This window comes from Eublepharis macularius, chromosome 2 (assembly GCF_028583425.1).
Source record: "Eublepharis macularius isolate TG4126 chromosome 2, MPM_Emac_v1.0, whole genome shotgun sequence".
NCBI classification, from domain to species: Eukaryota; Metazoa; Chordata; class Lepidosauria; order Squamata; family Eublepharidae; genus Eublepharis; species Eublepharis macularius.
The window spans coordinates 175,638,199-175,666,041 of NC_072791.1; the positions used below are offsets into that span (position 1 = coordinate 175,638,199).

Genomic DNA, 27,843 nt, shown 5'->3' on the forward strand with positions numbered 1-27,843 from the left:
CTTGGATCTGATTCTGTCAGAGTTGAGAAGTCCACGCAGCAGAACACCTTCAGCGCTGATAGTGGTCTCATCGCTCTGTTACTCATCGGGAAGGTTCAGTGGCTTCAAGAGCATTGGAACCGAGGACACCTCAGAGTGGAGGAGCCTCAGAGTGTCATTCTCGGAGCTGACAGAGTGACTCGTCAGTTTGGAAGCCTACGGATCCAGTGTTGCCCTTGGAACTATCAGGGACCGGCCTGGAGAAGAAGAGGAGAAAGAAACGTCAAGCTTCTAAACGTGATAAGGAGATTTTGAAGAGTGTGATCTCTTCCCAACCACCTGCAGTTCAGCAAAGCGAGACTGGATCCAACCCTCCCAGGAAACAACATCGAGGGTCGGGTGATCATTCCTCACCCCGCAGTACTCCTCGTTCCAGAGCCTTAACGGAGAAGGACGTAATAGTGGTAGACAAGCCACCAACTCCTTTGGGATGATCAAGGTCACCTTTCCAGGGTGCCTGGTCCTCACGTTCTTCCCAGGAGGAAAGGGGACACTCGAGACGCAGGAATAGCCCATATGTTTAATGTTGAATAAGGAATAGCCCTTATGCAAGACATCAGTGGTGGATAGATGAGCCAGCTGCACACTGTTCCCATAGGGAAGGTTCCTATTACTCGGACCACAGGATCAGAGATTGTGACAGATCCCCTTCAGTAAAAGCCTACTCCTCCCCGGGCTCCAGACAGACCTCATGACTATCTGATGTGGACTATGATGAGGCCTCCCGGTACCTGAGGTCCTGTGACACACCACCTTCAGATTCACCCGAGGGGGTGATTGGCCCGTCGGAGGAGTCTTCTCCCACGGATAATTTCCGTGCTTATAATGAACTCCTTCAGTGGATGGCAAAGGCTCTGGAGATTGACGTGGCTTCCACAGGACCACATTCTAAGGACAAAATCTTAAAACACATATACTCTGGATCGACTCCCGCCGTTACCTTCCCTGTCATTGAGGGTTTCGTGGAGCTTTTAATGGGATTAAACCTTAAACCAGCTTCCACTCCTGCTACTAATAAAAAGGTGGAAAATCTCTATAGGACCAAGGATGACATGTGTCCATTCCCGTCACTGCATCCTCCCCCATCTTCCCTGGTCACTGAGGACATGCAAGCTAAACCCAAACAAGGGTCCTTGTTGTTTCCTTCGGACAAGGAGAGCAGGAAGGTTTGGGGAGAAATGTTTACACTTCTGCAGCTTTTGGCATCAAGAGAGCCAATTACACGGCAATGATGACTAGTTATCAATTACTACTATGGAATAAGGTCGCCACCTTCATCCCACAGCTACCTGAGGACCAGAGGGTCTTCCTACGTGTTATTCAAGAGGAGGCGGTTTGCTTATCCCGCCACCAGATCAACGTTGGCCCATAACATGGCAGACAGTTCCGCCAGGTCTTTACTTTCAGCCGTTGTCCTTCGCAGATTTGCATGGCTAAGAACCACTGTTCTACCAACAGAGACCAGAAACAAGGTTGAGGATCTCCCCTTTGAAGGACAAACTTTGTTCTCGGAGAAGATGGAGGACTATTTATCCAAAAAGCGTAAAGACAGGCTTACAGCACACTCCTGTGGTGTTTTTCCACAGCAACAAGCTTCCAACAGACCTCAGTATAGGTCATTTGCGGGGCTGGCAACATTGCTTTCACCCTTACTAGGGGTATGGTTACCATCCTCAGAGATCTTACCAGAGCCTGCAATCTTCCTTTCCGAGAAGGAAACAGGGCCTTAAAAGTAAACAGGGAGCTCATCCACAACACTCCAAGGAGCAATATCACTCCCACAAGTAATTTTGACAATTACAGGGGCCTGACCCACTGTTTGGGGATAGGCTGAACTAGTTCTTTTCTGAGTGGTGCAATATCACCTCCGATGTTTGGGTTTTACAAATAGTTAAAAATGGTTATAAAGTTGAATTTCTTCAGTTACCTTGTCTCCAGCTCCCTACTTTTTCTGCTCAGAGCTCACAACCAGGGGTGCTGGCCAAACTCTCAGCTCTTCTAGAAGAAGGGGTGATTGAGGAGATTACAGATAGGTCCTCCCTCTTAGGTTTTTATTCCAATTTATTTGTGGTAGAAAAAAGGATGGGGGTCTTTGCCCAATTTTGGATCTTTGTGAGTTAAATAAACTTATCAGAGTTTGTAAATTTAAGATTACCACCTTGCAAACGGTCCTAATCTTAATACCCCCACAGTCCTGGTTTGCAGTGATAGACTTGAAGGACGCTTATTTTCATGTGTCTATTTTTCAAGAATACAAGAAGTTCCTTCATTTTACCTATGGTACTCGTATCTTCCAGTACTGAGTCCTGTCTTTCGGGTTGTCTGCAGCCCCGAGAGTTTTCACTAAGTGTATGACGGTAGTAATCACCTTCCTAAGGGTAAAGGGCTGCTGTATTTTCCCTTATTTAGATGATTGGCTGATTGTGGGCCGTTCCGCTGCTAATGTGGACAGGCAAATTTCGATTATGCTATCCACTTGCCTCAAGCTAGGCTTGTTTGTCAACCAGAAGAAATCAAAACTTTGCCCTGTTAGAGTTACCCAGTTTATAGGGGCCATCATTGATGGTGTTTGAGATGCGGGATTCTTGCCCCCAGAGAGAGCCCAGAAAATAAAAGCACTGGTTAGGAAATTCAGGAGATGCAGATTCCAATCTGTCAGACTCATCCACTCTTTGCTAGGCTACATGGCCTCAACCACGGCTGTGCTGCCTTTGGCATGACTGCAGATGCATCCATTACAACTCTAGTTTACCTCCGTCTTTTTTCTTGAGAGGGACTCTCAGAATAGGAAGTTTAGTATTCCACGGGGAGGGGGGGGGGCCTTCTATCCCTTGATTGGTGGATGGATGATTCCAACCTTTATAAGGATATTAATTTTGGGTATAGACAACCTGACGTCTCTGTTACTACAGATGTATCCAATCTAGGTTGGGGCGCTCATTGCGAAGGGTTTTATACGCATGGAATGAGCGATGATTCTGAATGCCAAGAGCATATTAACCTACTAGAACTGAGAGCAGTCTCGTTTGTATTGGTTTCCTTTGCAGATATCGTAAGGAACAAGACCATCCAGATTTTCACAGACAATACAGCCACTATGTTCTATATAAACAAACAGGGGGGCACGGCATCTGTCACTCTGTGCAGAGAGGCGATGAAAATCTGGAAGTGGGCTATAGGTCATTCGGTGTGGCTGCAAGCAGTTCATATTCTGGGTGTAGACAACACAATGGCGGACCACCTCAGCAGGTTGCAGGGGGACAATCACGAGTGGTTCATTCGAGACGAGGATTTACATTCTGTCTTTGCCAAGTGGGGTTTTTCCCGATATAGACCTTTTTGCCTCAGAGGAAAACCGCAAACTCCTTGTTATTGTTCAAGAGAAGGAGTAGGCCACGAGTCTCTTGGGGACACGTTTCAACTCAAGTGGTCAGATCACCTCTTCTACATTTTTCCTCCATTCCCTCTTCTAGCCAGGGTTCTAAGCAAGGTTCAGGTGGACAAGACGTCAGCCATCCTGATAACCTCATACCGGCCACAGCAACCTTGGTTCCACACCCTCTTGAGGTTGCAGACTCGGGTGTACCAGTTTCTAATAAGGCTGGATCTACTGTCCACCATGAGACAAACTCAGACTGACTGCCTGGCTAATCTTCAGGACAGACCTTCTCTGAAGGAGTAACTCGTGTCCTGGAGAATGCAAGGTGTTTGTCTACACGCCAGTCTTATTTGCTAAAGTGGCATAAATTTACTATGTAGTGTCAGGAGAGAGACTTAGATCCCCAAGTTTCCTCCCTGTCTAAAATTTTGGATTTCCTTGAGGGCCTCAAGCAAGGGGTTTTATCCAATCCATCTATCAAGGTGTATTTAGCAGCTATTTCTGCCTTTCATCCCCCTGTAGATAGAAAGATGGTTTTTTTGCATTATACATCTAAATTATTTTTGAAGGGATTGAACAATTTGTTTCCCCCCCCCTCAAGTCCCTGGTCCCTCAATGGTCATTACTCTTGGTGTTGACTAGACTCATGTCAAAACCTTTTGAACCTTTAGCCACTTGCTGTCTACGTTTTCTCTCTATGGAAGTGGCATTCCTGGTGGCTGTTACATCAGCCAGGTGGGTGGTAAGTTGGCTGCTCTATGTTGTGAGCCGCCGTTCTTGAAGGTTCACAAAGAAAAGGTAGTCTTGCGGACTAAGGTAGATTTTTTGCCTAAAGTGGTCTCAAAATTTCACCTTTCCAAAGAAATTTCCTTGCCAGTCTTTTTTCGTAACCAGACCATGGAGGCTGAAAGGGCTCTTCACACACTAAATTTGCATAGGGCTGTCCTGTTCTACTTAGATCGGGTAAAACCCTTTAGGGTGGACTCAAACCTCTTTGTGTGTTTCTGTGGTCAAAAGAAAGGGGAAAAGGCTAGCCCACAGACTTTGGCCTGTTGTGTGGTTCAGGCAATTCTATTGTGTTATAAAGCGACAGACTTATCTTGTCCGTTGGAAGTTCATGCTCATTCCACCAGGTCTCAGGCATCTTCAGCAGCCCTCCTGAGAGGTGTCCTGCTCCAAGACATCTGCAGAGCATCAACATGGGCCTCAGTGGACACGTTTGTCAAGCACTATGCCTTGGATGTCCTAGACAGGAAAGAGACGACAGCGGTCCTGTAATCGATCTTCCTGTGACAACACATCACTACCTCCACCCAGGTATTTAAGCTTTATAATCTCCCATTTGGGACTGCACAGGAAGACCATAGATGAAAAACAGTGTTGCACTTACCTGTAACTGTTGTTCATCTAGGTCTTCCGTGCAGGCACACATACCCTCCCTCCTTCCCCGCTAACACTCTTGATACTTACCTCAGGGTACGGCGGTGAAAGAGGACTGAGGGTAATGTGGGGGCGCCCCGCCTCTTAGAGGCCATTTTCAGCAGGGAAAGCGGCCACACATATGTGATTGGAGGCGGGGGTGCCCCCTAGTGGTATTGAGCTATAGAAATCTCTGAAGATGGCAGGCCTGTGCATGCGCAGTCCCATGTGTGCCTGCATGGAAGACTTAGATGAACAACAGTTACAGGTAAGTGCAACACTGTTTTTCCTCTTTTCTTTCTGAGATGCCAGGTGGATTACACAGAGTTAGTAAATACATTCAACAGCAGGGACAGTCAATAAACAATGCAACAGGGTATGCAAATGCAAATTTACAGAGATTTGAAAACAAGCAGAAATCCAATACAGATCTGAAACAATGCTGAAACAGAGCATAAGCTATTCTAATTCTGATATATTAAACAACTCAGAAACTACCCAGTAGGAACATGCATGCAGAAGCAGACAGTACACAATGATATAGCCTGTAGTCCTTATCTTTGTACCAATTCATCTCTGTGAAACTACTTCCTTACTGTACAGCCCTCCAATCTGTGTAAAAAGAACACGCTCCTGGATAATTTAGTTTTGCATAGCTAGTGCAGGTGCACTAACTGCAAGTGATATGATCTTGCAGTGCAAAAATGTTCAACAGAGACCTGATTATTCTAAAATTTTCAAAATATGGGTGACAGAAATCCCTTTGGGTGAGTGTTATCAACAGAGATGTCAATGTGACACAGATACACACAAAAGTCACCGCTCACATAACTTTTGTGTGAAATGTTGGTGATAATGCTGATAGTATAGCAGTGTCGTTCTAAGTAGAGCTATACCCCTCTAAGCCCATGCCCTTTTTTGTCTTAGAAGGAATTATGATTGCTCGGGATGGAATTGTGAGATTCTCTTTATGTGTTCAAGGTTACCACCTGCATGTTTTGAAAATTCCTGACTAAGGGGAATTAATATCACTCCCAGTCCCTAATCTGTTTTTTTAAAAATTTATTTTAAAGAGTTTATAAGAGATGGAGTGAGGGTAGAACAAATGATGGCTTTATCGTGGCATTCATATGAATTGTAGGAGTCCCAGGACTGGAAACCACATGAATGCTCTTATGTAAGGGGAAAGTAGGACAAATCACTAAGTATCTGATACTTTTGGCTGTTGTCACACAAACTATATGCACTGTACCAGTAAAAGATCTGTAGGAGTGGGGAGCTAGTTGATTGCAAATGTTAAATACATTTTTCTAAAGCAAGATGCAATTCAAAGGAATATATGTAATTACAGAAAATAAGATATCAAAACAAATGTTTAATCCATTGGTGAACCCACTGAGCCAGCAGAAAGATGCATCCTACATGTTCTGAAAGAGCTTTCCAAATATGTTAGTTTTAATGTGATGCTCAGATTCTTAAAAGTTTGATTGTTCATATCCTCTCCATTCCTCAGGTAGGGCATAACAACAACACTTTAAAAACCAAATCAGCACTATTGCACCCAATTATACACACTCAAGTCTATAACTTATTGTATCTAAAGTATTTATAAATGGCATTGCACCAGCATAAGTAGTCTGTGAGTTTTTGCCTAAATAAATAAAATGAAAGAACAAAATTGCTAAGCTACTTCTATATTGGTATGAAGGTATTTAAGAAAAATTATGTGTTCATAGCTGCATTGATAGATAAACTAAAATAAAGGCTCTTATTGATCATTACATTGTAATTTTTCTTCTGTTCCTATTACAGTTGGAAGATCCATAAATGGAGTCAGTGTGTATTGGTGCCAGATTCCATAAGACAGGGTGTATTAGGAATCAATGAGCCGTGTGGTCGTGGCTTACAGTCAAGAGGTAAGAATGCACAAGTGAATCTCCATTATTAAATGTTGGTTTCCTGAATTTCTTTATTATCCGGTTTCATTTTGTGACCTCCATCTCGTCCTTGGGTTCTTGTAACCTTTAGCAAGTAGTTTACATGAACATTTGATAGGCCAGATATTTTTATATCAAACTCTCAGTAACTGGATGAAAAAATTCTATTGTATCTTTTCTCGGCTGAAAAGAACTATTTGTTCTTAATATATTATCACAATTGCAAAGATGCAAAAGAAATGCTCAAGTTAATTTCCACTCACCCTGATATTTTGAATGATTTATTTTATACCAGAGTACAAAGAAAGCACACTCAAACTCTCTAATTGCGTGTTGACGTTGGAGTGACAGCATATTTCTATAGTAACCCTAATATATTTCTGTCTGATTTTTGTTCTGACTAGTTTCCTCATCTTTTGTTTTTGTCATTGGTTTATGCGTGTGAGAATTTAATTATTTTAGTGACTTTTTTTTTGTTTTATGACTTGGGATATCATTATGCCCCCTGTGTAACAAGTGTGTTCAATGAAGAGCACTTACCAGGTGACCGATTGTGATCTGTAAACAGTCCTGCTGTTGGATGATGTGCCTTTGTATTAACCCAGAGACTCCCCCCCATCCCTGATGGCTTCCCTAGCTGCCCAGGTCCCCTAGGAGCCTCTAAGAGCTGTGGTCATTTGTTTTGAAGCTCCATGGCTTCCTGGGTTCATTTGAGTGTGTGGGTACCTCCTTGGCAAGCAACACTGGACACAGGCTGGTAAAATATATTATTGGAGTTTATTAAAGAAAGAACATAGGAGCGTATGCAAGGCAGAAACCGCTCTTTAGCATTTAGGAAAGGCAGAAAACAAATAACAGCTAAATAACTAGCTAAAATGCTACTGACTGTCTGACTAAGCATTTTCTGAGTTGTTTCCCAAGTTGGTTGATCTTACCAAAGTCCATCCGTGCCAGCTTATCCTAGGCATCCTGGAGGTGGCATGGAGCAGAGGAGCCCTCTCTCTCTCTCTCTCACATTGCAGGTAATTTGCAATGGCTGCAGGGTAGCAAACTGATAAACTGCCTAGAGACAAAGAGGCTTCTTGAAATCTAGGGGGCAACTGCCCACTCTCAGGAACCAATCAGGGTTTGGTTACTTAATTGAACATTATAGCACTGTGAAAGTTTAGGGAGTATGATTATAGCTGAGATCAGCACCAGGCTCTCGCCTTCTCCAAGGTCACTCTCTCACAGGAAGAAAGCAGCCCAGGTGCAGTTAATTAACAGTATGTGAGACTTTCCCAGTAAACAGGCCTAGTAAGAAATCTGCAAGACGTAAGGCCTGAACCAAAGTTTCAAATTTAGCATTCTGTATTAAGTGGTACAAGGTCTGATACTTACAGCCTCTCTTAGGTTAATGGCTCAGAATGGTTCACTGGCAATGGGCACTGATCTTTCTAGAACACCTCCCACCAATGGTTCTGTTAAGCATGAGGAGCTTGGAAAATGAGGTCTTTCCCTGCTGAAGGGAGGGGGAAGGTGCATGTTTGTATAAAGAAAGATAAAACAAAGAAAGATAAACCAAAATTGTAGTTATTAAATCCAAATTAAGTCATGTTGATCAATTTAATTAGGTCACATGGATCAAATTAAAACGCTTGGTGGGTTGATATCTAAAATGGAAAGGGAACATTCATTTTGGGAGGGAAGGAGAGGTTCAGGGTCTTTAAAGGTTTCTAAAGAGTTGAGCCTGGGTTTCCCATACCCAACTCAGGCTTCGCAGCCATACAGAAGTTACAAAGGAAATGGCTGTTAAAAAAATAAAGGAAAGCCCAAATGGCCTCAGAATGCCTGCCTGGGGGAAGAAGGGATTCCTCCCCCCTCCCACAAGCTGTTTCCTCTTGTTAAAATATCATGAGAGAATACTCCATGTGGAGCAGAAAAAAATAGAGAAAAACCTCCCTCCTCAGTTATTTTGACAAGAGGAAACAGCTTGAGGGGCAAGAAAGGAGCCCTTCCTCCCTCTGCAGAGGCATTTTGGACCATTTAGGCTCTCCTTTATTTTTATAGCTATTCTCTTTTTTATTATTTTTTTATTGGATTAGATTATAAAATCATTCATTACATTCATTACCCCCTTATAAGTCTATTTCTAACCCCCTCCCTTTCCCCCCCCTTTTTAGTTGACTTCCAACAGTTTTCCAACCCTTAGTCTATTTTATTACTTAATTACTTAATATCTCATATACCCTGTTAAACACACACTTAATACTCTTTTCTCTAAGCTTATTAAATCTCTACTAAAAATATCTCTATATCTCTATGGTACAAGTTTCCCTTTAAATACCTCAGGTAAACCATATATTCTACCTAAAATAATGCTAGCATAATCATATATATTAGCAATCAAGATATTAAAAATATAACATTACATCCATTTTACTTTCCAATTATCTAAACTCAGCTATTCTCCAAAGCTGCTGTGTATCTGCAGGGAACTCAAGTTGGGTCTAGGGAACCAAGACCCAACTCTTTAAAAACTTGCATGTCTAGCTTGGCCCTAAGTCTGCAGTTGTATATACTGGCAGAATAAAAGAAAGGGTCCTTTTAAGGCCCGTTGAATTACAAAGGAGAAATGAACTTTTCTTCTTCTAGGATGCCAAAGGGAAGAAATGAAAACAGTACAGCATAATAACAGACCATTCACGCTTTTGGGAAATTTTATGGGAAAACGTAAAGTAATGCCTTTTAATGGATTCAAAAGGGGGGAAATGTACAGCTGATGACTAAAAACAGTGCCAGTGTAGAAGAATCACCTGAATTTGGATCTTTGTCAAAAGAACTCTGGGAGTGACAAGTAGGGTTCCTTGAAAATAAAGGGACCTCAGAAGTTCTGAAAAATTATAATTTTGTGCATCTCTGTATGTTCATTATAAATAATTTACATGGCATGTTAACTGTTTAATATTGAACCCAAATCATATTTAGGTTATCATTTGAGGGAGAAGAAAAGGCATTCTAATTATATCATCAGTGCATGTGGTATAAAGGTAATGCAGGCAACAGAGATGGCAACACAGGCTCTTTCTAAAGTCTTATGTACCCTATATTTAAAAAGGGAAAATGGGTGTTAAGATTGAAATATATAACCCATTGCATCCCCCCTCCTTTTTTTGGGTAGGATGACACAGTCTAAAGGAGAATTTGTCATCCTAAAAAAATCTTATGCTAGATTTATGAATATCAGCGTCTAGACCTTGATATCTGAATGCTCACATAGAATAACTTTCCAAGTACAGATATGAACAGACTCATGTTATTGAGAGGTTAAACAGTTATTGGCAGCAATTTTAGCATAGCAAAAAGCATATCTGGTTGTTAGACATTCCTGTTAGAAATCTACCCAAAATATTCTTAATGGAAGGTTATCCCAGTAGATGATTATCACATTTTCAGCACCATATGTTTGAAAGCTTCGAGATTCTGTTACTTGTAATAAAAAAGGAGGAGGAATATATGTCTCTGCAGGAGAAGGAGGTAAGTAAATGTTTTAGAATGAAGCTGAAAATAGAGAATAACATAACTGGGGAGGTTTGGCCAAAAGACTTTTCATTCCAGATGTGTGAAGGAAGCTCCATGTGTTGCATTTGCTTTCCCAGATGCATTTACCTTTCTCTTTGCCTTATTATTTCTTGTTGCCAATGTTGTGCAAACAGTGAGTATGCAAGCTGTTTAGCTTCATTATCAAAAACTTAATCTCCCCCAGAAGAACTCAAGGGCATACTGATTTGCTGTGATTAAAGGCTAAAAACCAAACTGCATATACTTTCCAGTAGAAGTTTCTCAGCATCATTCCACCAAAGGGGCACAGTCCTTCCAATCTTGAGCATTTATATGCCCCATTTATTTGCAAGAGAAGGATGTACTTCTCCATGATTTTCTTTTAAATGAGTGTAGAGTTTAGACATCCATGAACAAAACCTGGCTGGAGGAAGCTGAAGATATCTTCTTATCTTAATTAAATCCAATTGAGTATCAGATATTTATCAACCTTGAACTGGGAACTAGGGGTTCTTATCCTTTGTGAGTTTTTCTCTTTCTACAGATCCCTAAATTGATTGCTTTGGGAGACATGTTAAAACGTATTAGTGGGGTTGTACAAAGGACTTAATGACTTCCAAATCAACCATAGGAAGGACTCACATTATTATGAGCACAACTTATTATAAAAGTAATGTGCTGGATCCTCTTTTTATACCAAGCAATTTTATGGTGTTCTGGTAAGAAGATGACAAAAAGTCATCTAATGACAAAAAGTCTTCTAGTGGCAATGACCACTAAAGATGGGCACGGACCAGGAAAAAAATTAACATTGCGGTTTGTGGTTCATCACGTTTCATGAACCACAAACTACAGACAATTTAATCTAGGTATTGACTGTAAGAGCGCTATGAGTGAACCATTGAAATTGGGGAAAAGGTGTTACATACCACAGAGGAGATTTAAGACTCCACTCATAGGCCCAAATTTAATAGTACCTTCAAGCTGTAAACTTCCTCTTTTATCGGGATTAGAGTACCATCAAAAAGGCTTAGTCTCCTCAGCCCCTGATTATCTTAACAGTCAACCAGGAGCGCCTCAGTCTTGGACTGATCTTCAGTCAAGTCAGAGTTGCTGTTGGTTGATAATAAAGCGAAGTCTCTTGTTAAGGCCCTTCAGTTAGAATTAGAAGAACCTGTTCTCTTTGGATTCCACACGGCTTCTTCTGGTAGGAGGGCAGATATCTGACTCAGTCTGCTGCCTTTTGGAACAGAATTTACGCAGCCATGCATTAGCTGCCTATTATATTTAGCTGCAACAAGTTTTAAAGCAAAAATCAACACACATTTTGTTCTTTTCATTACTTGAATACCATTCTTTTTGGTGCTGCTTGTTAATAAGCCTAGCTTGTTGTTTAAATAACACTGCGTGCTCTGATTTGGAGTGTATCTGCTTAATCTTATGTCACCCTGCATTAATATCTCTGTGGCCAAGCTACTGAAAAAATGCATGCTAACCTTTCAATTAAATTGGGCAGTTAAAGACTGGAAGCAAGCAAAGTGTATTGCAAACTATACAATTCAATTATTTTACATTGTCTGGAAAGGGATAGCTCTTTCAAAGTGAAATAAGTCTGGCAAAATGTCAGCATCCAATAGATTTACAAAGCTGAATTTTGTATATTCTGTATGTTTATATGGGATGATTTCAGTTCCTTCATCACATGAGGCAATACAGAGAATTTAATCTAGGTATTGACAGCAAGAGCACTGGGAAATAGGCAGAGTTGAAGGAAGATAACTATTGCCTGTTTCTTGCTGTACAGCTTGTTCTGAGTATCACATTATAAGAAACAAGCAGGGGACCCTCAAGTACTTGATGTGCATCTCATTCCCCGCCCCCCCAACACACAATTTCCTCATCCACTTGCCTGAAATCCTCCATAATCTTACCTCTTTTCTTGCTTCCTTCTTCCCACTCAACTGGCCATCCTACGTTTATCTTCACCCTGTTTTCAGCTTTCCCTCCTTCCCTTCCCTGACAGCTGCTAACAGGGAAAACTGTCCAATTTGTCCAGCACCAGCTGACTCTGGCCCGGATGTGCAATGGGGAACCTTCAAGGGCTTACAGGGGAGAGGGTACCTTGCTATCCCCCGTATCTGCTTCCTACATTCTTCCCTTTTTCTGTCCTCTGAGTGTCCCCATCCTCACCTTTCTCTGCGTCCTCTCCTTCCCACACACCCACCAGGCTACCTTTTATCTGCCTCCTATCTTCAGCTATATTTAGGATTTATTTACTTTATTTATATCACACCATTCTCCATAATAGGAATCTAAAATAGTTTACATCATTCTCTTCTCCTCTATTTTATCCTCCCAGGAACCTTATAAAGTAAGTTAGTCTGAGAGTGTCTCCTGCCCAAAGTTACCCAATGAACTTCCACACCAGAGTGGGTCTCCCAGATCATACTCTGAAACTTACACTGGCCACTGAGGTGGCTGCTATGGGACATTAGCAAGCACAAGGTGTGGGATAGTCATGCAAGTCATGTGGTAGTAAGTTGCCCATTGGCTGGTGCTGGACATGGATCCAGTGAGTCCTTTTTCGAGGGCCAAAACAGCCCTGGAAAGGACCCCTCCCACTGCCTTTTCGTGACAGAAGCCAAGCTTTGAAGGCTGACGGTACCTTTGCGGTTTCCCCACTATACGTGTTCCTTTTATCATGGGAGGTGGGTATTTTTCTGCAATCCTGGAGCTTTTATCAGGTTTATAGAAAGGTTTTTCTTGTATGTCCATGGCCCCAATCTCCAGCTTTAAGTATCCACAGATGGGGCCATGTTGATAATTATATATATTGATCATAGACAGAAGCATTTTGTTAAGCTGTGTTACTCATCATTCCAAACGTGCAGCTATCATTGATGTTTCTTCCCATCTGCTGGCAGCTTTTCTCCCCAAGCTCACCCTGGCAGCCTTGTTGTTTTATGATACAAAAGAACAGTAGCCATAATTTTTAAAAATTGTGTATACATTTACTTGTGCATCTGCAATAATATAGTGCTTGGGATTTTAAAGTCAAATGTGTTCATAGGGAACTACTTAGAAATTGGACTGCAAGGACTTGTTTTATATACTCTTTTATTCATATGAGTATTATATACTCATTTTATTCATATGTAAAAAAATGTATAACATATGCACACAAAGATACCAAATATTTAAAATACAAAATTCAGTAGCAATGTGCACTTTAAAAATCGGTATTATTCAGATCCGGGTATCCGGAATAACATATATATTTATTTTAGATCTTAGGGTCTAAAAATACGGATTTAGTATTTGGCTACAGGTTTTATTCAGGAATACATTCAGCTCCAGTATTTCCTATGGGTGAACCTGTCCATGGGGCTGAGGGGAGCATTTTTTCAAGCAAGCTTTACCAAAATTGCAGAAAATCTAGTCCTTCCTGTCCACTATAGACCCACCTTTAATTTCAAGTGATTCAAACTCCTAAAATTTAATAAATCTTTGTCTTAAAAGTAAACTAAACCAAAATTGCAGTGTAGTGAGTGTTGGCTGTCCTTTAAATAACTCTAAAGTTTCAAGTGAATTGGACCAAGGGGTCCAGTTCTATGGGCTCCTGAAAAGCCTCCCCCCAGCCATTCTGCATTGTAGCCTATAGGGGATCATATGCTTTCTCAAGAATAAAGAAGACTTACCCAAACACAAAAGAGCAACTATTGACCCAAAGTGTCCCCAAAAAGAACTAACAAACCCCAACAGAACTGGAGAATCGCAGCAGAACCTACTTTGCAGAAATCCTTGCCTTGAAAGTGTGGCTTAGGTCCACCCAAGCCCTGTTTTTCTCTTTACTTTCCTGGTCGAGGAAATGAAGGAGGGAAGGGGAGAGAGGTATCGCTTACTTTAAAAATATACCCTTCGCTCCCCCTTTCTCCTGAATCTCCCATAGGTAATAATGGACCTGGTTAATAGTGAATATATTCAGAATTAACCAGGAAGCCAATACCGGTACATTTGAGAATCTCGAACTTGGTTGGGATTTGTGAATATACCAGGAAAACACAGATAAGGTATTTTTGGGTATATATTCAGACCAAATATACCAAATCACATACCCCTTAAATTCAACAAATAAAACCCCCAATATTTCAGTAAAGCCTAAATAACATTATGAAATTTATCATTCCATTATAATGTAATCATGGTCCATTTCTGAATAAATTTATTCAGCATAATTCACTCTGTCTGGATTTGTATATAAAATGTAATCTTTGACATTATGGTTGTGTTACGTATTCTATAGAGGTGATCATGTCATTTTCTGGTGCAACAGAAGAATCACAGTGCATATTGAAACCAAATGTTGTAAACACCGTTCCTCTGTTGCATTGGAAAATGAGTGCGATGAAGGAGTCACTGTGCATGCTGAAGTGGAGCTCAGTGATTCGGTTTCGTTTTCTCAGCCATGCCGGACGCTCCTCTCGGCTGGTCCGGGAGGAAACGACCGGGCACCCTGACCGGGCGGCTGACCCGCAAGGATTAGCCCCCAGGACTCCCAGGGAGGGAGCCAGGGTCCGGGACGCGGCGGGAAGAACTCCCCGAAATCAATGCGGGGGGGGGGGGAATTGCCCGTTTGTCCCTATGGAGACCGGCAGATGTGCGCGGCGCCTCGAGTGCCACCGGGCAACGAGAAACGGCAAGTAAAAGAAACAGGCGGAAGCCTGTAAACAAGCGAATCCCTTCTGTTCTACAAGCGTTTGTGAAGGAGAGGTTGATCTGAAGAAGACTCGCTCTTCCCCTTCGTTGAGTTCCAGAATTTTGTTGGCGCCCCCCCCCCAAAATGGCAGCAAAGAGGCAAAGTCCCGCTCTCGGTAAGTCAATCTCGGCTACCTTGCAGAAGGGGGAGTCGCTCGAAGAGTTGTTACGCAGGGCGGTGGTGGAAGCTATAAAACCCTTTGTTGACAAGCTGAACGAAACTGATCAAAGGGTGGGCTTAATTGAAAGCGAGGTGAAAACCATTAAGGCAGTAGCGGGGGGGGGCAGAAAAGTCTGCTCTGGAAAGTGCGTCACTTGTGAAGGCTACAAAAAAGGAGCTGAAGTTGGTGGAGAACCAGCTGATCGGGCTACAGGTGGAACGAACGCAGACAATTTTGCGTCTCCAAAACGTGAAAGAGGAGGAAAATGAGGATCTGTGGGATTTGGTCTCGGAATTACTGGCGACACCCGCGAGGACGACTAAAGAAGAGGTTAAAAGCGCCATTTTGGAGGTCCGTCGGGCTTCTTCAAAATATGCAACAAAGCGACAGTTGCCTCGTGAGATCATTATTGACTTTTCATCTAAAAAGATTCGGGACACCATCCTATATAACTCATACAATGCGGATTTGGACTTTATGGGTTTGAAAGTCAAGATTTTGAAGGACGTTCCATTTCTAGTCCGGAAACGGCGTTTTAAATATAAAAAGTTTGCAGCACTTCTGAGGGACCATGGAATAAAGTACAAATGGTTATTCCCGGAAGGAATATGGTTCAGATATAAAGATCAGGCCTATAAGATATTATCAGAAGATCAACTAAAGGATTTTGAGAATAAAAACCCAGAACTCTGCTGCACCAAGAACGAAGAAAAGGAGGAGCCGGAGGGGGGGGGGAGGAGGAGAGCATCGCAACAGCAGTTGCACAGAGAGAATTGTGTCCGGGACCTAGAAGGGGGAGGAAAGTTTAACCAGAATTTGAAATGTTTATTCTCTGTATGATTAACCACTCCATCATTATTTTATGGAGCTATTTTTGTATTATGACAGTATGAAGGGAAACATTGAAGTGTAGTGTTTAGTGTTTGTAGTTCATTCCTCCCCTTTTCTTTTTCCACCCCCCCCTTTGTCCCTTTCCTCTCCCCTTTCCTTGTGATAGTTTTGTGTAGTGTTTTGTAGCTATGAAAAATAAAAAAATTATATAAAAAAAAAATGAAGTGGAGCTCAGTAAAAAAAACTATCTCCAAAGGGGTGGATTTCACAACACTCGGCTTCAGTGCACATCGTGATTCTTCCATCACCAGAACAATGAGGGAATGCGAGAGCACATGTATGAGCTTCTCCCCATACCCATACCTCCCCCCACCAGATAGGTGAGTGGGGCTGGGAGCAGTAGGTGGGGGTTTCTCTGCCTGTTACCTAGGTGGGTCTCCTTGCGAGTTGGGGGAATTAGCAAACAAGAAGAGGCAGTAACAAGTGAGATCCTCCACCAGTTTCCCCGAGGAAACTGACTAAGCAAAGAATATTTTATTTAAAGGAGAAATTCACATACAGCAAGAGGCAAATACATAAAAATCAAATACGAGAGTCCTAGGAAAAGCAGTGAGAGAATGGGGAATAGTTGTAGGATTCGGTTAATAGTTACCTATCAGAGGAGTAGAGAGGTCTGCAGAAGAAGAAGGCTTGAACGACTGGCGTTCCTTGCAGGGAGGGTCAGAGGATTCTGAGGGCACAGCACTTGGATACAAGTAGGTGTGCACACTTTGACTGGGGCAAAGCCCAAGCAACAATAAGGCAAAATGAGCCCTGTGGCTGGAAGGTAACTTCAGCCTTAATGGTTGTCTCCTGGGATATACAAAGGGATTGCAAAGCCTTGGCATTCCAGGGTGTGACAATAGAAGCTGGGGAGGTTTTGATTAGTCATTCCTGGTACTGGAAAATGAAACTGTAGTTTTAATTAAGTATCCCCAGAATTGGACAAAAAATTTAGAGTTTAGATTGAGTTTTCCCAGGAAGAGTTTAAACTTATCAGAGACAATTGATGGCCCTTGATTGCTGGATAGGATTTGATCATTTCAAGTTCTGATCAACTCTGAATAGGGAAGGGGAGGCAGGAATGTCTGAGGGGTTTGTTTTTAGGAAAATCCCTCAAGTGCCTTTTTTGTTAGGAATCTTGCATGTCTGCAGCAGGGAGGGCAGGAACAAACCACACCTAATCACTCCGCATTCCATTCACATTTTGTTCACCTTCCAGTCTCCTGGGCGGGAGTTGGCAACATCTCACCCAATGGGGCAGCTTGCTACTGTGGCTTGCAGTGCATTAGTTAGAGACCATATGATTTTGCTAATTAAAAGCACATATTGAACTGTGGAGAGCTAGGAAGACTGCTCACATGCCCAGTGTGGTGAGGATGGCAGGCCTAGCCATTAGGGATGGCTGGCCTGTGACCCACTATCAAAGGCTTTGCAACCAACTTTTGGGTCCCATCTCACAAGTTAGGAAACAATGCTCTATAGAACCATTCATAAACAGAATGAGAAAAAAAATTCCCCAATAATAGGCAATTTTCACCTTAGCTGTTTTTAACATATTCATTTTTAGTCTTTCCACTCTGTTATTTAAAGATAATTTGACAATTAAAATAGAGTGTCTGTCTGGATTTTGTAGCCTGTACTCTGTTCAGTAAGCTGCAGATCTATGGGGTTTTGTCAACAACTGGCATTTATTTTATAAATTTCAATGTATAGTTTCAATTTATATGGGTTAGGCTTATTTATTTATGGTTTATGTTTATATTTATTCATACAAACCATATATCAAAATTAACAAGGACATGAAATAGCCTTTTTAAAATCCATAAAAAGCATAGAAATAAACTTATTGGCAATCATTGTTGGCCTATTTTAAATACATTTTCCGCAAATTTGAACTATAAATTTATTGACTCTTTTGTTCCAAATTCAGTGTCATATCTCTGATGGGCTATGGCATGGTAAATGTTGAAATTTACTACATTCCCTTGGTGGACCATGTCCACATATTCAAAAGATCAAATGTTGAATTTGAAAATATCTGAACATATTGAGTTTGTCAAGTATCATTTTTTTTAGACTGTTAGTACATTAAAACATTTTCCCTCCAACATCTCATATATGAGCCAATTTGTGTTTCTGCCAATCTCCCATATTACATAAAATTTTCCAGTGATGGTATCAATGTTCAGTATAGTAGCAAAAGGTACAGGAGATAACCTAGAGTTTCTTTTTTTATTTCTATTTATGCCAAGTAGTAAAAACATATTTATTTCATAAATTAACCTTATATTTCTTAGGATGTTCCCCACCCTGAAGCCACAGTAAGAAATTATTTCTCTTATAGCCTGTGGCATGCCTACTATATACTAAGCAACACCACAACAACAGTCCCTATTTTTTGTATTCAGTAATACATTTCATTGGTTTTACTTCCATGTAGGTCTATGCAAAATCTCCTTGAGAAATGTTAGTCCTCAGTATGCTTGTTTTGATTTCTACTATAGCCCTGCTTGTTATTTCCTCTGTACAACATCCTTCAAATAAATCTCACATTTTGCTGTAGGTGGAATCTGGTGGCAGCTTTGCTTCCACATAACTGTTTAGAATTTCAACCTAAATTGAGGGTTGAACAAGCTCTAACAACACCTAGATTATACACCTGACATGAAAATTGTCCTTAAGGGGAGCTGGAGCAGTTGGATCCTCTGTAACTCCTATAGAATGCTTAAGTCAGGCTTCAAGTTGTCAAGATATCATTGATATTACTCACTTATGTCACCTTTCAACCTACAAGCATGGCCAAACAAGTCACCTTTCAACCTACAAGCATGGCCAAACATAAATGGGGCATTCTTGAATGTAAACAGATAAGGTCGAATTCAGTAACAAATTAGAATATAATAATGACAATATTGTTTGTCATTGTTTTCACTCTAATTATTTTTGATTACTCTCTTACGAACCATGTCATCACCATGTGCCAACATTGTCATTCTTTTGCTCTTCAGTACAGATGGTTTATTATCTAAATGCTAAGAGCTGCATGGGCAGATCTATGTGGTTTTCTCCAAAACTACTGACCAGGAGATGCTTCTATATGATTTATGTATGAATGATGAGAAATGATAGTTATATCTTATGGTTTTCTTCACTAATCCCGAAATGTTTATCATTTTTACTTTTTCAGTGGATAGTTAGAGCAAAGACAGAATCTGCTAATGTGCGTTTAGAAAGAGAAATCCACAAAGGAGAAAAGATATTATTACAGGCAACTGTTTAGCATATAAAAGGCAAGCTTCTCAATTCATTCTCTATGCCCCTTACTCTGAAGCATTTGTACTGAAAGCAGTGGATCCAAGAGCAAATTCTGTCAGCATGTGAGTGAATACCTTTGATCTGAAAGCATATAATCCCCGAGTCTGTGAATTCTCTTATGCATATATGGTATGGTATATCTTTAAACCTAGTAGCTGAGGGCTGACCCAAGTGTGGACTAAAACAATTTGCATGTGTGATTCATCCGGCCACAATTTGCAGCTTGGCAAACCTGAGGAAACTCCCAGATTTCCCCCCAAATCTGATTTGGTTAACCCTACAAAGGAAGAAGTAATATGTGCTCTTGCACATTGACTTCTGGCCCTCAAGTTTTGATTTGTCATAGTGACCCAAAATGGCACATGACAGAAGAGGAGAGGGAGAGAAAGAAGTGGAGCCAGTGGAGGAAGAGCCAGTCAGAGGGAGGGAAACAAAGCAATGAGTGCCCCACTCTGGCCCTAACTGGAACCTGTGTATTAAGAGTTTGTGTTTGCATAGAAACCAACATGATTCTTGTGATCTGTATGCTTTGCTTTTGCAGTGTATAGACTGTGAGGGCCAAATAAATACTTAGATAATTTCTGTTCCACCTCTCCAGACCTGTCTGAGGAAGAAAGCAGTCTCCTACCAAATAAACAGTGCAACCCTAAACAAAGTTACTCCAGTGTAATCCCGTTGACTTCAATAGGCTTAGACTGGAGTAACTCTGCTTAGGATTTCACTGAAAGAGTTTTACATGTCACTGTAGGACATAGATCTTAAGTGCTGTCCTAGAGAGCTCCAGAGTTTCTCAAAATGCTCATCTTCCTCTTTCTGTATATGACAATATGTCCTATTTGGAATATTTTGTTGCAGCCTCTCCTGGAAAAAACTGCTCAAGATGGCTCTTAACATAAGAAAAAACAAAACAACAGCATGAAATATTAAAACAATAACCCAGTAAAACTAAGCAAAGCAGCAGTAATATACTATCACAATCCCGCAGCTCTTAAAATTCAACGGTATGTCTGGAATAAAACAACATAAAACTGTCCTATGCCAATATGCTAGTAATTAAACAGCTAGTTTTAGTGGATGCACACCAAGCTGTCAATCATAAACTGATTTTTTTAGGCATCCAGGGCAGGAATTAACCTTGGAGAGGCATGTAAAGATGGTAGTCAGTATATTAAATATACAGAAGTCTAGTGACATCTTAAAGCCTGACTCTTAAAGATTGAGGGCTAATACTAAGAGTGTCAAACTAGGACCTGGGATATCTGGGTTTGAATCCTCACTCAGTAGTTGAAGTTTTCTGTGCCAGTCACACACTGTCAACTTAATCTACTTCACATGGTTATTGGGAGGATAAAATGGACATGAGAAGAATCATGTACGCCACTTTAGGTCCCCATTGGGTAGAAAGGTAGTGTATAAATGAGGTAAAAATAAATAAATAACAAGGTTTATTCCAGCAGAATGTTTTTTTTAAAAAAATTGTTAATATCATCATCATCATCATCAATGTTTCTCTCTCAGTTTGAGAACTACTGAAGTACGGAAGTAGAGGGGGGTGACTTTACCGGGGGGAGAAGAGATAAATGTGAATTAATAAGCAGTCAGATTAATAGATTGACATATATATAGATATATATAGGTTAATAAACAGAATATCGGTAGAAAATAATTAACTATAAGGATTAATTATAAGGATTGATTAACCAACAATATTTTCTTTCTTTGGTAAGATTTGTACAATGCACCAAACTGAATGTCTGAAGATATAGATGAGTCAAATTGATTGACTATGTGATGAGAGTTATACAGAATTATTATAAAAAGACAGAATGAGCAATATATAGAGAATAAGTCAAATTGTTTGATTTAAATGAATGTATGATTTACATGGTTTATGATATATAAAAATATTTGAAATTGGAAAATGGGATAAATTGTTTATCTAAGATGGAAACAAAGACTTACAGTTTGGGTATATAATGTTAAAAATAGTTAAGGATGTACTGCTTAGAATAATGGAGAATATATATTTGTTTTAGATAGAGGAATCTAATAGAAGTAAGGGAAAGGGGACAAAGGGTTGGAAAGCTGTTGGAAGTCAACAAAAGGGGGGGAAAGGGAGGGGGTTAGAAATGGAAAATTGGGGAAAATTGAATGTAAATGTAAAAATAATGGATTCTAACCCAATAAAAAAATTTTCAAAAAAAAAAATGTTTCTCTCTCAACATGGCCAAATCTGTGGATATTTAAATTTGGAGACCAGAGCCATGAACAGATGACAAATCTCTCTACAAATCAGAAAAGTCTGAAATCTTTTTTTTAAAAATCAGGAGGTTAACCTCCTGAAGAATAGAAACAGCACTTGCAGCTTTACAAAACAAATGCTCTCAGTGGCCATTGCTGGGCAACCACACAGTAATGCAAGCAAGCCTTCAAACCATGGTGTCTGCCACTTGGTTTCTGGCAAGAGGGGGAGGGCAGGGCCCTTTTCATAGGTGATTTGGCCTTTGAGGGAGGACTCATAGGGATCAAGCCCAGCAGCAGCCACCAGGCAACTTGATACCAAGCAACATCCATGACTTGTTCAATAGCAGCCACCACAAAAACCCAGAATTGTATAGTGATTAGAGTTTCAGTCTTGGATCTGGGAGACACAGGTTCAAACCCCAGATTTTCCAAAGAAGCTCATTTGGTGACCTTCAGCCAGTCACTCTCTCTCAGCCTAATCAACCTCACAGGGTTGTTGTGAGAATAAAATGGAGAAGGGGCAGGGCTTTTTTTCTGGGAAAAGACGTGGTGGAACTCAGTGGTGGAACTCAGGACCACACAGTGACATCTCTTCGGGTCAGCTGGAACAAGGGGGGAGTTTTTTAAAGTTTAAATCGCCCTAGGCAAAAATGATCACATGGCTGGTGGCCCCGCCCCCCAATTTCCAGACAGAGGGGAGTTTAGATTGCCCTCCGCGCTGCTCCAGCGGCGTGGAGGGCAATCTAAACTCCCCTCTGTCTGGAGATCAGGAGGCGGGGCCACCGCCATGTGACCATTTTCAAGAGGTGCCGGAACTCCGTTCCACCATGTTCCTTCTGAAAGAAAGCCCTGAGAAGGGGAGAATGATGTAATCTGCTTTGGGCCCACATTGTGGAGAAAGGTATAAATGAAGTAAATAAATAAATAAATATAAAGAAAATAAATAATTAATATAGTTGAAGCTGTGTATAAAAGGTAAGTTGGTTATCGGGTAGGAAAGGTGAAAAGTGAGGATATGGAAGTTGCCAGGGAGAGTCAATTTCCATGACTTATCCAGGCCCAGCTGGTTCCTATTTTTAAAGAGTAGCCATCCCACAAAATGCAATATGGTGTTGTTAGAATCTCGTATAAGGATCTGGAAGGTCTAGATTCAAATCACCACTCTGCTGTGGAAACTAACTGGATGACATTAGGCCAGTTACATATTCTAAGCATAACTTACCACAAAGGGTTGTTGTGAGTATAAAATGGAAGAGAGAAGAATGATGTAAGTTTCATGCATGGTGTAAATGGAATGTTAAATATGTCTGAAAATGAGGGAGCAGATAAGATAGTGGGGTTAGTGGACTGAAGAGAGAGAAAGGAACAGGGAAATGTGAGGATATAGAGATTACTAGGAGGAGGAAAGAGGAAATAGTGTGGGGAGGGCAATACAGGGGAAAATGTATCCTGGAAGTCCTTGAAGGTTCCCCACTGCACAACTGGGCCATAGTTTTCCCAGGCAGAGGTCTGGGAAAGTAGAGAAGGAGGGAAAGGTGAAGACAAGGAGGCAGATAAAGGTAGGTTGGCTGGTGGATGGGAAAGAAGGAAGGAAGCAAGAAAAGGGGAGAGGCTTTAGGGTCTTTCATGGAAGGGAATGAGGAAATATTGGGGGAGATGAAAATGAGATGCCCCCACAAGTTGCCCACTTGTCAATATTTAACATGGCCCCCTCTGGGGATACTTAAATCCAGAGAATGGAGCCATGTATAGAAAATACAAATCTTTCTACAAACTTGAGGAAAGCCCCAGGTTTGCAGAAAAACTGAAATCTAAAAAATTAATTGGGGAGTTAAAACTGTCCTAAAATAATAAAAGCTGTGCCTGTAGCTTTAAGTGAGTGCCCTCAGTGTACTTGCTAGGCAATCATAAATAGTTTTGCCAGATTTCCAGCCTTGGTTTTTGTCAGGGAGAAGGGGCAGGGCCCTTTCCAGGGCTGTTTTGGCCTTTGAGGGAGGATTCCTGGATACAGGTATGGTAGCAACCACTACGGAGATTTGCTGCCTCCTGGCTTGCATGACTCACCCAGGCCCGCTTACTTGCTACTATTCAATAGCAGCCACCCATGAACGTGGTTAGAGTTTTTTGACTAGGATTTGTGAGATGAGGTTTGAATCCCCATTATGCCATAAAAGCTTGATGGGCGATCTTGGGCTAGTTATACATTCTCAGCCTGATGTACATTTTTGTGAGGATAAAATGGAGGAGAGGAGAACAATGTTTGCTGTTTTGGGTTTCCATTGTGAACAAAGGTGGGATATAAATGAGGTAAATAATAAATGTAACTGAAAATGGGGGTTGGCATATAAAAGGTGGGTGGGTGGAAAGACAAAAAGGAAAAGGTAGGGATTGCCTGTAGTAGGAAAAGAGGAAATAGTGTGGGGAAGGGGGTGCAGGTTGCTTCCTGCAAGTCTTTGTGGGTTCCGAACTATGCAACTGGGCCCAACAGCTTGCACTGTAAAACTAGGCTTGACCTGGCAGCAGGCACCATTTAATGGGGCCAGCAACCAACACCACACAGAAGCTAGAACTCTGTACAGTTTTCCAAGGGAGAGGACACAGTGGGAGGGAAGGATGGAAGGACGGAAAGCCAGGGGGCAGATAAAGGTAAGTTGTCTGGTGGGTGGAAAGGAGATTAGGAGGCAGGAAAAGGGGAGAGTTTATGGGGGCTTTCAGGTAATGGAAAGAGGTATTAGTAGAAGAGGGTAAAATGAAATGTCCGCCTGCAATTTCTTGTGTATATAACAATCATAACACATTCATTTTTTCATCTTGGGTTTCTATAATAGGGAAATTTCATTTCCATCCCTAAGATACTCTGATGTTATGTTTATGGTTCTCCATTAAGTAATTGGAATAGTTACAAGAATCAGAGAGAGATAAAAGCAGTTTATCTATCCATCTTCTCTTTCATTACTTTCAGTTTCCATTACATGTAGATCAATTAAGTATTAACTAAATGTCATTAATCTGCACTCTAATCCAATGAAACTGTCAATTTTCTCCTAGGGATTTTGCAATCTTGTCTTCTAAATAATGAAACATGCACATCGAGTCCAATTGGGTGATTTCCTGCAAAGATTTCTTTCTTTTTTTATTTCCTGCAGCATGTAAAGCACCGATGTATATAAAAAATTCTTGTCCATATTTTGGACATTGGTTCATGCTTCATCCTCTCCAAGGACAAAGCAGAGCCTTTGCATTTCAGTGACTGTCTTTAAAATGTTTACAGACTGTTCATAAATATTTCTATTCAGAAATAGGCCCTGCTGAATTCGATGAATTTCATGCCATAGGACATATATGAATGAACTTTTTACCATGTTTCATTCCAAACAGGAACTCAAATCAGTCATTTTAAAAGAACGAGGTTTGTATTGTTAACACTATGATGCATTTGAGATACATGCTAAGGAAACTGAGGATGGTATGCTAAAACAATGAGCTTTCATAATGGCCAAGAGCGTGCAGTTCTTTCCTACACATGTAATATATACATATGTACTATCAAGTCACAAGTAACCTATAGCGAAACCAACAAGGGTCTTTCAAGGCAAGTGAGTAGCAGAGGTGGTTTGCCATTGCCTTCCTCTCCATAGTGTTTCTTGGTGGTGTCCTAACCAGGTATCAACCCTGCTTTGATTCTGAGATCTGATGAGATTGGGCTATACCCTGCTGCCTGTCCTCCCCCACATACAATAACCATCTCCCCAAATCATCAGGACATAAGCTGTAGCATTCTAATGGCATCTTAAGGTTGGGTCTGAATACCTGCCTCCTCAGAAGTTCAAGAAAATGCTGTAACTATCTGTTTTCACCTGAGAATTGATACCAGGGAAGCCTCAATATCTTTCCTCCCTCTTTCTAGTTCTTTGAACATTGCAATGAAAGCAACTCTGCAAACTATAGCTGTACATCAAAGACTTGGGTGCCCTGGGGAAATTACATTTTCTCAGTCTGGGGTGCTGCTGTTGCAGTATCTGGAATCAAGCAAGAGAGGTTTATTCTCTGATTCATGCCAAAGAGAACCCTTCCACACAGCACTTTTCAGATTGCAGGAAAACATCATAAGGCACTGGAGTTCATATATCAACACACATGAAACTACTTATGATGATTAATCTATCAAGGTCAGTATTTTCTGCTCTGACTGGCAGCATCTCTCCAGGGTTTCAGGTAGAGATCTTTCTATTACTTACTACCTGATTTTTTTTAAAACTGGAGATGCCAAGAACTGGACCTGGGACCTTCTGCATGCAAATCCGATGGTGTCCTACTGATCCACTGTCCCCAGTGGCTCTGGAGCTGTAGAATGAATTACTCATCATGGCCCCAACATGAGATCAGTGCAAACTTTTGCAGCAGCACACACTTTTCCATGCATGAGTTCCCAAAGCAAGAGGCAAAATATTGTAAAAATCAAGCATGTGAAAAAGAACAAAACCAATTGAAGAGCCCAATTCATATATATTTTTTAAAACATTGTCTTCAAATGGAGATTAGTAGTAACAACAAAGAGTGAGCCAGTTGAGAGTATTCATTCTGTAGCTCCAGAACCATCACTTGCTCCTAGTTAGTAACAATCGAGCATCCAGACAATAGTACTGGGAGCAGAACTTCAACCATTGTTGAAGGACATTAAAGATATGTTGTCTGGGGTATTGTGGACCCAGATAGTTCAAGGCTTCAGAGGTCAATGTGCTCCCCTACACTCCTTTTCCTTTGTCTTCTCTTTTCAGATTGTAAACCTGAGGGCAAGGCTTCTCCTTTGATTGATGCAAGCCACTTTGGGAGACAATTGTCAGAAAAGCAGGCTATACGTCTGACATAAATAAAAATAAAATCAGCAACTGGAATTGGGGCAGAAATAAAGCAGAAGCCAATGAGATTGTTTTGAAATATGAGTGCGTGTTCTGAAAGATTAATTACCCTTTAGATTGGTCTGATTGAACCAATTTTTGTAAAAGCTAGGGATCAAATGAAGAAGCCATAAGTTGTACCTTTCCAAACAGCTTGTCAACATCCTTCAAACTAGGGGTGTGCAAACCCCCCCCCCCAAAAGGAACTCCAAATTAGGTATTTTTGGATCCCAAAAATTCAGAATTCCCAGAATTCAGTACAGATTCTCTAATTTGCTTCACCTATATCAAGAGAAATTCGATTTAATTTGTCCATTGTTTCTTATGGGGAAATCAACCCAGAGGCTATCCAGGAGGCTGCAGAGTGGGGGTCATTTTTCAAGAAAACACCACCAAATTTTCAGGTGACCTACTCCTGACTGTCCTCTAAATACCCTCCACGTTTCAAGAAGATTGGAGCCCAGGGGCCAAAGCTGACTCACACTGCAGAAGCACACTGGGGCAAGGCTGCCAAGGCACACTCTCTAATGCAAGCTCATTCCAGAGAAAACCCAGCAGATGCAAACTGAAGGACAGGAATGGAATCCCCCAGAATCAAATGGAAGCAAGAGGATCAACACTACACTAGAGAATCACGCTCATTCCACCCAAACCAAACTGAAGCAAGAGAATGCCTTGTGCTTGTGGCTGGGTACTGCTTGGTTCTGTTCTGAGGTGTTCCCCACTGGCTGAACTCAGTGCCTGGCTGCTGTGGATGACACTGGTTCCTGAAACTCAGGGAGTCTTTAGAGGACAGTCAAGAGGAGGTCCCCTGCAAATTTTGTGGAGCTTGCTTGAAAAGTGCCAACCCCAGCCCTCTGGATAGCCACCAGATAGTTTCCCTCATAGGGAATAATGAAGAGTAGTTGGAAGCACCTTCTTCGGGGACCCATAGAACTGGCCCCCAGGGTCTAATCTTCATGAAACTGGGGATCTTTAGAGCACAGTTAGGACTAGGTCCTGCAAATTTCATGAAGTTTGGTTGAAAAATGATCCCCATCCCTGCAAAAAAGGCAGGACCTGCTGTTTCTTTGCAGGGAACAAAGAAACAGACTAGCTTGATTTACTGAATTAAACCAGATTAATTTGGTGGCCTGGATTCAGAATGCCAATGTTAATTCAGTAGGAACAAGCTAAATGTGCAGGCTTTTAAATGGTTGGGCCTGGGCTTCCCAGACCCAACTCGTGTTCCCTGAAGCCGCACAGCAGCTTTGGGAAATAACTGTTAAAAAATAAAGGAGAGC

At 41.3% G+C, this 27,843-nt stretch overlaps 1 protein-coding gene across 1 annotated transcript in view; it reads left to right on the plus strand.

Annotated features, from left to right (window-relative positions):
• THSD7B (thrombospondin type 1 domain containing 7B) overlaps positions 1–27,843 on the plus strand; it is a 578,528-nt gene that overhangs the window by 301,425 nt on the left and 249,260 nt on the right. Inside the window, exon 11 of the mRNA XM_054972840.1 lies at positions 6,650–6,753. Within this exon, the coding sequence (XP_054828815.1) occupies positions 6,650–6,753 (104 nt within the window). The remainder of the gene's footprint in view (positions 1–6,649; positions 6,754–27,843) is intronic.